This window comes from Arachis stenosperma, chromosome 2, assembly GCF_014773155.1.
Source record: "Arachis stenosperma cultivar V10309 chromosome 2, arast.V10309.gnm1.PFL2, whole genome shotgun sequence".
NCBI lineage: Eukaryota > Viridiplantae > Streptophyta > Magnoliopsida > Fabales > Fabaceae > Arachis > Arachis stenosperma.
In genome coordinates this window covers 15,234,725-15,247,905 of record NC_080378.1, presented here as the reverse complement: position 1 = coordinate 15,247,905, position 13,181 = coordinate 15,234,725, and the positions used below count along the sequence as shown (strand labels likewise).

The window sequence follows — 13,181 nt, the reverse complement described above, 5'->3', positions numbered from 1 at the left end:
GTTAAAACTTTTTAAATTTACGACATAATATTTAAAAATATAAAATTTTAGAATAAAATTTTAAAAATGAAATTTTTTTGAATTTTACTCATAATCTAATGTAATCTAAACTACTCTATTTTATAAAATAAAACATATAAATATTGTATTTAAGAATACGAAATCAAACAAGAAACTAAGAAACTCAGCAAAAAAAAACTAAGAATTAGCTATGTTGCTTCTCTTTCAATGTAGATGTTAATATGTAATTGTGTTTATTTATTTAATTTAGTGACTAAGATATAAGTTCAAACTTAACACATAAGCTTAATACAAGTTTATTGTTGTGATGTGAATTTTAGTGTAGAGCGTATGGTATATTTTGTGATTGTATAATTTTTGTATAAGGAAGATGGAATAATTGAATAGGTTAAATTATTGTAAATTTTGGAATTGTACGCTATATTTTTGTTAAATTTTTTTTTATAATAATTTATGAAATACAGAATACAACTCAGTCTATTTATGATAATTTTTTTATTTAACTATATCTATATTTAAAAATAGACAAAAATAATATAAGACTGTCGTTATAGATTTAATTTAATTTAAACTCTACACATATGATTAAGATTGTTAAATTTGGTGTATATCAAATGATATCTGAAAAATTATAGTAAACTCCCACAAAAATAGCTAAAATGAGACAACTTAAAAGAAAATTATGGGCTTCTATGAAGTCAAAGTTAAGGACTTCCAACCTTTTACTGAGCATTAATATAGCATGTCCTAATTTTTTTTCTTAAAAGTAGGATTTGACTTTAAGATTACAGTCTCAAGTCTTGGAATCAGCCACTTACTTATATGTTTATGGTTACCCATCTTGTGCTCTGCCCATGTGTCAAAGAATTCGTTAGTATTATTTAGTTAGACTAGTTTACACTCTCAATACTTGAGAGTTTTATTCCACAAAATAATTACAAACGGACAATGAATTGGTTATTGCATGTTAATATGTTCGATTTTATTGTTAATATGTATTTTTAAAATAAATTTAAAAATAATATATATTATTATTTATTAAAATAAAATATATTTTAAATATTTTATATAATTAAAATAAAAATTTAAAAATAATTACACATTAATTTATATTTTAATATTAATAAATATTAAAATATTATTATAATTTATCTAAAAAAATATTTTAAATTATATATATGCATGTCCTATATATTTTATAAAATTCTAAAATTCGTGTGTTATGTAATCTGTCGTATTCCGTATTCATATATATGTTCTTGCTGTGGTGTCTCTTTTTAACACTTTAGAGAATCTAATATTAGAGTATATCATTATTGAGTTCCAACATATTGTTCAAGAAGAGAGAGTCCCGCTTAGAGGAACTCATTGTAACCAATAATAACTTGTGATTTGACAAGTTATTATTAAAAATAAATAATTATATAAAATTTGAAATTATTAAATAATTATATTAAATAATTAAATAATAATTAAATTATTAATAATTATAATAAATAATTATATCTCTATTTAATTAATAATTTATATTAATTATTTAAATAATAATTAATTTGTTAATAATTATAATAATTAATTAGATTAAATAATTAAAATATAATAATTAATTAGATTAAATAATTAAAATACTAACACTTATATAATTAAATAATTAAATCATAATTAATTTATTAAATAATTTTTATTTTTAAAATTTAAAATATTAAATACATTATTAAAATTAGCTATTGCAAAATTAATCGTTGCAAAATTAGTCGTTGAAAACTAATCGTTACTATGTTATCATTATTATTAATAAATTAATATTTTATTACTTTATATATACCACTTACATATACTTCTATTCTCACACTTTTTTCTACTCTTCTTCGTCTTCTTCCAAGTTTACGAAATCAAAGTTCTGTTGATATTATTTTTTGTTCGAAAAAATGGATTAAAACCAACTCAACTGGTTTTTCAATTATTTACAAAACTTTTTTCAAACTCCAAATACCCAACAATCTCAAATATCAAACTCTCAAATTCCAAATCAAAATTTCACACTACCAAATATATTTCAAAATTCAAATCCACAAAATCTTCCTAATTTTAATTTTCAAGCTCTTTACAATAATCAATTTCCTATATTCTAACCACAAAATTAAAATTTACAAACATCACATTTTTTATTTTTATCCATATTTAATTCATTTGTCAAAATTATTTTTAAATTTATAAATTTAAAATATTATTAAAAAAATAATTATATTAATTTGAAGTATTTTAATTAATTAATTAATTAAGTAAGATTATAATAAAAATTAAAATTAATTTTTTCTAATATAAAAAAAAAGATGCTTTAAATTTTTAGTTATTGTTCATGACCTAATAACCGATGTAAAATTATTTTTTATAAGGGGTGGACCATCAATAACAACTGGGATCAATTCTCTGGAGACGGTCTAATGCTTCTAACTTTCTCATCTCTTCTCTTCTCTTCTCTTCGATTTACTACCTTCACCACCACAACGTTTTTCACCTTCTAGAATCTTCTTCTATCTCCTTCCGGATTATTCCTCAGATCTGGTTTCTCTTTCACTCTTCTCTGCATTCTCCTCGTTTCTTCCATTTCCTCTCAATTTTTTCACTTAATTTCACTGATAATTAGCTCTCATTCCTTCTGTTTCGTTTATATCATTCATTCTGAACAGAGATCGCACCGTCCAGAGTAGTGGAATCTGTTGATCTGGTGAACCATGAATTCTAGAAGGTTAGTGCGGATTATAATTAAAACTTTCAATTTAATCTGTTAATTTAATTCTTCTTTCTCGATTCGTGGAAAACTGTGGCGTTGTTTATTAAGCTCGATTACGCTAGGAATTAGTATCCGTTTTGTTGATTTTCATCCTCTTTTAGGGTTAGCATTAGTAGGTGGAACGGTGGAACCATGGATTTCAAAATTGTGGTGAAATAGATGTGAATGTGATTGTGATTTTGATTGTGATTGATTTTAGTGTTTGTTCGAGTGACATTGTTGATGTGAAAATGGTAGGAAGGTGGTGAATGAAGTGATGAGTTCTAAAGTATTGGTCTTCTTATTGGTCTCGTTCCCAAATTCTACTATTATGGTAATCCTTGGTGGTTTGGATCTTCCTATAATATAAGAGTAACTTAGTTCGTCTGATGAGTGATGAATTAGTTATTAGTAGTGGCGTGTAGAATTGATTCCTGTAACAAGTATTAGGTGATGAGGTTTTTCAAACTAGAATCCAATCAGGTCCTATAATCCTATTAATTAAATGATTGTTTGCTTCCCATCTTCTTTTCACCTGGTGCAATTCCTTTCTTGAGTACTCTCTTCTTCATATCTTCACAAAACATATGCATTGGAAGCTTTTGAGCTGACATTTAGGTTATTCTTCGAGTCCAAAGGAAAATTCACAAACATGAGTGCACTGATATGTTCACATGTAAGCAACGTGACGGAACATGGTTTTTGTTTTCGATTACAAAGTGATATGTCCGTGATCAGTGGTGAACAAAATTTCACTATTGGATCCCTATCAAAAGGACATATGTAGGCGAAGTACACTCGAAACTTCAAAATATCTGTTATTATAGAGGTTATATTCAATGCAGAAGGTCAATAAATGATCTTGATACTAGTATCTAGTAAGCTAATTTTATGAAACTATCCTTATTTAGTTATACTGAATTACCATATGTTTTCCGCTCTATTGTTCAGCATAATTAGTTTAAAGATATAATTGGTAAGAAAATAGTTAATATTTTCTTGATATTTGAATGTGACATGTAATTTTAAACATGAAAAAGAACTTCTAAATTGGCAGATACTAAAGAAATTGAAGGGTAAGTTTTCTGGTGGAAATTGGGTTATACTGGACTAGTTATTTCGTTTTCCCCTCTATGATTAGTTCTTTGGGATTTTGATAACTTGTGAAGGGTTATTTTAACTTACAAGTTTGTTATTTTGAAATACGCAAGCATTCACAGGTGACGGTAGAAATACTGAAACAAATTTTTTGTTCCTCATAGATAATTTGCTTATCTTGAACATTTTATGAAATCATGGAGATGTCTGATGGAAAGACTGTAAAACTGTTTAAATGTATGGTTTATGCAAAGGAAATCACCTTGCTTTTGTTTATTATCTAACTTTTGCCTCTTACTATTTTCTTATAAACCTTTTCCCTGTTTCAGAGACGCCCGGAACAGCAGAGTTGCTCTGTTTGACGGCATTGAGGAGGGAGGCATCCGAGCATCATCACTTTACTCCTCCTATAATGAAATTGATGAACAAGATAACAAGCGAGCAATGGGTGGATTGCAAGATAGAGTCAGTTTGTTGAAAAGAGTAAGTTTAATTTTTCTTGTAAAATAATCTAGACCTAAGTTTGTTCTTCCTGTATATTATACTTGAAGAACGCTGTGAATTATGATCATTTCCTCATTTATTTCTTTTCAGCTGTTGGTAACCTTCTCATTATTTTGATGTGTTAACGTGTTGTTGATGTGATTGTAACAGATCTCAAGTGATATACACGAGGAGGTGGATAGTCATAACCGGATGCTGGACCGCATGGTTTGCATATAACTATGAAAACTATTTACCATTTGCACTGCTACTTTTTTGTTCTTCTTTGATAAAATGTTGGTATTTGTTTAGGGGAATGACATGGATTCTTCAAGAGGAGTTCTTTCAGGGACTATGGACAAATTCAAAATGGTATGTGGATTGTGGAATTGTAAACCATATGGCTTTTGCAGTAGAGTTTTCATCTGGTTCTGATTTTTCTTTGTATTTGTTTTCTTCTCTACTTTTTGTCCCCACTCTTTTTAATTACGTTGTACCTTCTTTCAGGTCTTTGAGAAAAAATCCAGCCGAAGAACGTTTTCACTTATAGCATCCTTTGTTGTGCTTTTCCTTATAATATACTATTTGACTAGGTAATTGATCTATATTAGACCCTCTAGGAGGTTTACTTGCTCTATCACTGTAATTAATGTTGCTACTTTTTAAGATGTTATTTGTTTGGGTTTTTTTGGACGTTTGAAAATGGTATCGAAACAAATGAGAAATGTGCATATCAATCAAGTTTGTGAATATTTCCCTATTTCAGTGCACCATAATCAAGTTCGTACGTTTCTTTTTCTTCGGGTATGAATTTTCATTGTGTATTAGAAGGTCGAGTATAATTAGTTTATGAATTATGAATAAAAGTAGCAATGCCTTTGCATTATTTCAGTTCTTTTCAAATGGTCTAACCAAGCGTGAATGTGTTTAGAATTTAGACTATCTAAAAAACACTGGCTGAGGTTGGTTTGTGTACTAATGGCAATACCATTGCCTCCTACAGTAAACCACACATATATTGTGAAAAAAAAAAAAAAAACAAATAAAAAAAAATGGGAAAAAATAAGAAAGTCTATCTGACCAACCAAAAAGAAGATGAAGAGAGTACAGTGACAAACAATTTTCCCTAATTGTTGTAAATGAGACTACCACTTATTTCATCATTATCGCACTACCGATACTTGTTTCCTTGATGAAACAGGAAAACAATGACAACACACGCCCGATTTGATAGGATTAGATTTTTTGTCTTCATCCTTGGATCCATTATTCTCATCAGAATGTTGTTTTACATAACAGTAAATTCAAAAAAAGAAAAATTTCAAAAGAAAAAGAAAATTGCACCAGCCGGGAATCGAACCCGGGTCTGTACCGTGGCAAGGTACTATTCTACCACTAGACCACTGGTGCTTAGTTGCTGGGTCTATGATTACAATATCTCTAGAATATGATCGCTAATAAAAGTACTCTCTTTCATACTATGTATCTCATTTGCATTTTAAAATTTAAAATATTTGACTATTTGAAGAAAGAGAATAAGTGATGTATTAATTATACTAATCGAAGTTTGTCTTTTATATACAGTTAATTAATTTGTACTATTCACATAATTTTCTACTTTTATCAATATTTTTTTCTTAGCATGTATATGTTTTTGTGTTAAGACAAATTAGAAAATGGAAGAAGTTACTATCATCATATATATATATATATATATATATATATATATATATATATATATATATATATATATATATGTCAACGATGGCATATTGACCATATATTAATGAAAGTTTAATGAATTTCGGATATTACTAATTGAGATTGAGATAATGAAGAATTTTAAAATTGTGATAATATTTTCAATTAGGGTTGTATGTGATATGACTAATTTGAAAAGTCAATCCACTTATTTGTTTAAATAAGTGTTAAAATCTAAATTTTATTTTGCGTATATAACTAATGAAAAAGTTTAAAGGAAATTTTTGAGGAGGACAAAAATTCTAATATAAAAATTATAAAATGGTATTCATAAATAAAAATTTATAATTTATTTTTTAAATTTATTACTAATATGATAATAAATAAACAATTGTACAAATAAGAAAAAACCATACAATACCCAATTTTTCAAAATAATTATAGTAATTATACAGCAAAATTAGCAATCAGTGTAGAATATACATTAAAGTACAAAATATATATTAAAAATTAGTTAATAAGCTACATATATATTTGTACACACGTATATAATAACTGATTTTGATAGTTAATTTTAGTGTACAAATAATATTTTTATTCTCTAAAATAATATGAAAGGATATAATTGCTTGGAATTTAATTTGAAAGATTGAAATTTCTAAAGGTGTAACTTGTTAATTTTCTATCAGTCTACACAAATACACAATAACATTAATATTTATTGAATATTTTATTTTTTTAACATATATAAAAAAATTAAATTAATAAATAAAAATACCTAATTCTTCTTTCGAGTTTGCACAATAACGTTTTCTATTTTTCTTTCAAAGGGTTTCAATTACTTTTTGTGTGGCGTTTCCTAATTGTTTTTTGTTTAAGTTATGTGAATACTAATTATTACAAGGATACTGTCTTTTAAGTTGAAAAATAACAGCTCAACCAATTGAGTTACATTTTTTTTTTTAATAGAAACTACTAATTTTTTCTTTTTCTATAAAATTTTTGGAGAAGCCATGATCCTATTGTCCAAAGCAAGTTCTGCTTTGCATGTAATGATCTATTGACCAATAATAAATCATTAAACAAAATTCAAATTTTTAACGGATTAATCATTTTTTTACTAATTAATTATTGTCCTGCTGAATGAATGCTAAATCAAAGGTTTGTGTTGTGACATAGAACGCATACATATGCATGAGGCATGAACTAAGTATGTGCTGTCATGTCACATTATAAACTCCGTCCATGGCCTGCTTTAAATTTTCCAAATACAATTCACATAGTGCTCAGCAAAAATATAAAAAAAAGATTGTTTCGCATGGTTAATTATATACTAATTAAGAAATTAAGAATATCGACAAACTTAACATAAGTGGCAAAAGTTTTGAATGTATAGTATTTTATAAGAATAAGGGGTTATGCATTTTTTTTAATACATTAATGTAAAAGAAAACTATCGTGTTAGTAGAGAATCTATAAATACTCAATAATATTTGAAAAAAAAATAAAAAATCAATATAAACAATTCAAAATTATCTTATTTAATATTCATTAAGTATCACTAGAATAATTATATAATTTTAGATGTAATAAATATATAATTATAAATATTATATTATATAAAATAACTTTAGATATTATTTTAGGACATTAAACTTCAAGGCATGGTTGCATGTGTTAACTAGGTCTAGCCCATCTAAATTAATGATATAATAATAACTTTCTAATTTTGTTAATAAGAAAAAATAAGAAGGAACAAATGCCTCCAAACTTATTAATAACTAGCGTTGCTTATTGTCAAGGATATAAAGAAGATATATTCAAAATTGATTTAGATTATTATTATAGTTATTAGTATTATGTTTTGAGAAGTAGAATTCTGTTATGTGGATTAATTGTCTCAATGATATAAATATAAGACTCAGTTGAGATTATTCCACAACACACAAATCATCAATCATAATTCACATAGATAAAAAATTTCTTCTGCCTCAACTCGATATTATTTATGCATATTCTATTCAACATTTTTATGTGCTAATTCAGAATGCATATTAGATATATAACTAATTTTGGGTCTAAAATAAATGGGTTCATAATACAGGAAATCAGATTATTATTAAGAGTGAGATGAATTTTTCAACTATAGGGAAAAAAAAAAGACTTTTGATATATAGAAGTAGTCTTGATTATGCTATGCAGCAATATATTACTTCATCAATATCAATTTATTAATTTTCAATTTTCATTAGATATATATATGCACTAAACTATTTTATTAGTATTGAGTTTTGAAAATACAGAAATATCTTGTAAATTTATTTATTTATTTATTTTAAATTTATCGTCTTATATAACCATAGAAGAGCAGAAATTTCCTATTTAGAACAGAGCTACGGACACTTCAGCTTGCTATGGACTATATGGTATATATTTTTTCATCCTATTATTATTACTCTTATTTTACAGATTAAGTATTAGGGCTTGTTTGGGTGAACAAAGATCTTTTTCGAGTTATATTTTTTTAAAAGATCTTATTAAAAAGTAAAAATAATTTTATGTTTGGATATTTCATGTAAAAAGGTCTTTTTATCTATCAATTATGTTTGGGTATAACAATATAAAAGTACTTTTTTGTTTATTTATTACATGAAAAAATATATTTTTTTAAGGAAAAAAGATCTTTTAAAAAAAGATGTAAATTACAGCTTCTCAAAAAAGATCTTTTTTTTATTTTACTAGTACTTTTACTTTTACTACTAGAAGTTTGCCAAACACGTTAAAAAATAAAAAAAAAAAGATTTTTTTCATTGAAAAAAAAATCTTTTTTTTAATAAAATAATAGCATCCAAACATGCACTTAGTACATAATATAATAAAAGCTATTCACAGTCCAAAGCTTAAATTTTAAATCTTTTGTCATATTTAATTTAATTTATGGCATAGAGTAAAGATATATTTTAATTACAATATGCGATTATAACGCCCTAAAACTTTTTTACACTATTATCTAATTAAATATTTATATTTGTAATTTTTTTTGAAATAATAAATCATTAATACTTTTCATGTCATTACGTTAATATAAAAGTTTTTCGCTGACATATAAATTAAAAAACAGAACCTCTAAATTACATTTAATTCTGAGGATAAGACAAAATAAAATACTAAAAATAAGATATAAAAAATAAAAATATAAAAATTAATATATTTATATTTTATTTAATAATAAATTAAATATAAAAATAAATTATAAAATTTTAATTTATTATTATTTTTTATAATAATAAAAAATTAATAAAAAAATAAAAATAAAAATAAATAAATTATATTTTTATTAATATTTTTAAATATAATATCTATATTTATATCTCATCTGTCAAAAAATAATTTTATGTTTCTATATCCAGTTTTTGTATCGATAATCAAACGAAATTTAACAACACATTACAAATCAAAACAATAAAGACACAACATCATTTTGTTAGTGTGTGAACATTATTTTAAATTCAATATCATGTCGTACCACATACAAAGGACTATGTTTTGCATAAGCTTAAACTTCCACCGCTCTATCTTATTCCTCACCCTTAAGAATAACATCACATTCAAATTAAATGTTTACTTCTTGTTATTTTCTTTCATGTATATTATATATGTTTCGCTTGCACACAATAACAAAAGCATCACTTCCAGTAACTATTGTAAATTGCCACAAGTGCAAGATACTAGGAACAAGCTCATGATGAACAATTGAACATGAAATGCTAATTAATCAAATATCACTTTCTTCATTTCTTCGCTGCTACGTAAACTAAAATTCTGTTCATTTATATCTAATAACCGGGTGAAATATCTCAATGGAATGAATGTAACCAGCAACATTTGGGTATTATATAAAAAGAATTTAATTTTGAGTAATGATATATTACAGTAAATATTATTATTTTTTACTATACTAGACCAATAATAATGTCATCTGTATTTACAAAAGTTTTACATACAAGAAATATATATAATTTTTATCTATATTTACTAAAATTTGTACATATAAATTAATACAATTTGTACTTACATTTTTTAAAATTTACACAAATAAATTAGTAAAATTTATTTGTTAAAGACATCTTAGTGTTTATACTGATCAAATAAAAACCAAAAATACTAAAAATTACTAGCTTCCAAAAAAATTTTCTTTAATTTTTATGCCCCGACAGTATAATAAAATTGATAGACATTTGTGTATTGTTACATCTTTAAAAAGTAACTAATATTTTAACCCACTTATTAAAAATCATTTAAAAGCATAAATTAAAATAAATAACTATACAAAAATTTTTACATTGTTAATCTCTTCAAACTAAACTCTTATAAGAATCTGACTAAGCCTACTTGACCAACATATAATTCTTATGAAAAGAGAATAGAAATATTTCTATAATATTTTTATTTTCCAAAACTCAAGCTTAACACCATTATAATTAAATTACTTGTCACTTTAACTAATATCAAGAATTCTACTCCAGTGATATATATTATATCTAATGAAACTATATAGTAACTTATATGCATTCTCTCCTATCAATAATTTTATCATATATTCATATTTCTGTTTGATTTTGCAACAACTCTTATAACTTTGCTCAAACCTTAATTTTGTATGGAGTTAAAATTAATATAAATGGAAATCCATACACATTATAATTATTAGTATAACATATACTTCAAGCAATACAATGCAACTATATGAACCACAAAAATACAGAATATAATCTTCATATATTTCAAATAAAGGTCCATATTATATGCTTAGGGAGAATTTTAATTAATTTATTTAAAAACAAAATCATAAATACATATACATAATTAACCTAATTTTCATTGCAAAAGCAGAAAGCTACTTACACAACAAGTACAACTAGCAAATCAAAAGAAACATTTGCATAACTAAGAAGTTCAACTACAACCCTAAATGATTAAATACATTATATAAAGTGATTATTTAGGGCAAGTGTTTTCAATAGAAAACATATACATATATAATTATAATTAGTACCTTCTTCATCATCAAAATCTCAAGAAAACCCACCTCAATAATTTTCATCTTGAAGAAGCCTAGCTCCAAAGCTATCCAAATCTTGCTTCCTATAAGTAATGCTTCCAACTTACAAGCTATTATATATATCTCACAATATATATATTTACAATTTATGCATGCCAAATTAATAAAGACCTAAAAGCCGGACATGCATATATATATATATATATATATAATTATTATAATTACTTGATATCATAATAATTATTATTATGGATAATGACCAAGTCTAAGCTCCAAATCAAGGCCACCATCTTCACCCTTGTCTTTTATCATGTGATTATTATTCTCATGTACACATATTGGATTATTATTAGTGTACAAACTCAAATTATTACCCCTTTGCCTCCAATCTTGTCCAAACAATAATTTCCCATTTTCCCTTTGGTTTTCTACACACAAAATCTCATTATATTGCACATGATGGGAATTAGTGTGTGGAGGAAAATAAATTGGAAGGTAAGGGTTATTATTATTATTATTATTATTTTCTACCTCATGATAATTTCCATTTCTTGCAAGATAGCTTGGAATTGGTGATGAATAGTGCCCTAGATCTGCATAGTAGTTCTCATCATCAACCTTGCTTGAACTAGAAGCTGGAATTTTGGCTTTGTTATTGGCTCTATCTTTTCTATGAATGTTCATGTGTCCACCCAAAGCTTGTGCTGTGGTGAATCCCCTCTTGCAAAACACACACTCATAGGATCTTCCTGTTCCCATCTCTTGATGATCGCCGGCTTGCTCGTACGACGACCGGTCGGTTTCTTCGCTCGACGAACTCTTCGAGTAGTCTTCTAGGTTATTGTAGAATTCCATGGTAGAAAGAATTTTTTGAGATTTATTTTTTTTTTGTGATATGACGATGACGAAGACGAAGGAGGAGGAGGAGGAGAAATAGGGTATGAAAGGGGAATTATTAAGAGTAATATAGAAAGGAGAAAGTGGAGAAGGTTTGAGGAAGAGACAAATAAAGGACATAGGCATTGCCTTATGGATTATCATAGTCAAGTCAATGTGTTGTAAAGAGGAAGAGTCTTAGAAGTTTGCTTAGAGAGGTATCTTGTTAGCCGGCTATAGAGATTCATCTCTTCTACCATATATCAATTTTTTTATTTTTGGGGTTATTTTTTTAATCTTCATTATTCCTTGTTTATCATTGATTTGTCTCCCATTAGGCTTTTGTTCTTTTCATCCACATAACTAGGTCTTGTTAAACTTCTTTTTTTAATTACCATGATTCTTATTTTTATATATATATGTTTAGACAACGGTATATGGTTTTTCTTGTGAAAAAAAATTAAGTAGATTATTTAACATTTGTTATTCTACTATTAGTGCCAACAGATGTTCTTTTACCTTTTAAATATACTCAAAAGTGTTTAATTTACATATTATTTATCAAAATTATTCTTATATTATTAAAATAATGAATATTTAAGCAGTATAATCTATAAATAAAAAAATAACTATTAAATTAATTATTCGTATAAAATATATATTAAAATATAAAATATATTTATATATAAATACATAATAATTCATTTAGTAGATAAGTTTTAATTGGCATATAACACATTTTTTATTTAATTTATAAATGAAAAATATGTGTAAGGTGGAAAATTTTTACATACAAAAGAATTATTTTAATAGAATGTTAATTGCAAGGTTCTACTTATATATAGTAATGTGAGTTTCATTGACACATATAATTAAATCTAAAGGCCGATAGGAAATTAAATGGAATTTCACCTATAAATTTAATTACAATAATATTTAAAAAATAACAAAAATCATCTAAAATAACTCAAAGTTATCTTATTTAATATTCATTAACTATTACTAAAATAATTATATAATTTTAAATTTAATATAATAATATATAATTATACATATTATATATATAAAATTATAGATATTATGTTATCTAAGATAATTTTAGATATTACTCCTTTAATATTACCGTTTAATTAATGAGTGAAATGTTTTAATATTTTATCTACATAG

The 13,181-nt window shown here is 25.2% G+C and overlaps 2 protein-coding genes and 1 non-coding gene across 3 annotated transcripts; 1 reads left to right on the top strand and 2 right to left on the bottom strand.

Annotated features, from left to right (window-relative positions):
• The first annotated feature begins 2,405 nt into the window (after window positions 1-2,405).
• On the top strand, window positions 2,406-5,204 carry LOC130961528 (bet1-like SNARE 1-1). Its single transcript, XM_057887464.1, has 6 exons — window positions 2,406-2,586; window positions 2,712-2,770; window positions 4,222-4,375; window positions 4,547-4,603; window positions 4,688-4,747; window positions 4,883-5,204. The coding sequence occupies exons 2-6, from the start codon at window positions 2,757-2,759 to the stop codon at window positions 4,970-4,972; spliced, it is 375 nt and encodes a 124-aa protein (XP_057743447.1). The 5' UTR covers window positions 2,406-2,586; window positions 2,712-2,756; the 3' UTR covers window positions 4,973-5,204.
• A 510-nt stretch (window positions 5,205-5,714) lies between these two features.
• On the bottom strand, window positions 5,715-5,785 carry TRNAG-GCC (transfer RNA glycine (anticodon GCC)). The gene has a single exon. It is a non-coding gene; the product is annotated as a tRNA-Gly (tRNA).
• Window positions 5,786-10,900: 5,115 nt separating this feature from the next.
• On the bottom strand, window positions 10,901-12,139 carry LOC130961857 (transcriptional regulator TAC1-like). Its single transcript, XM_057887892.1, has 2 exons — window positions 11,670-12,139; window positions 10,901-11,221 (listed from the first exon to the last, which is right to left on the bottom strand). The coding sequence occupies exons 1-2, from the start codon at window positions 11,991-11,993 to the stop codon at window positions 11,204-11,206; spliced, it is 342 nt and encodes a 113-aa protein (XP_057743875.1). The 5' UTR covers window positions 11,994-12,139; the 3' UTR covers window positions 10,901-11,203.
• Window positions 12,140-13,181: the final 1,042 nt, after the last annotated feature.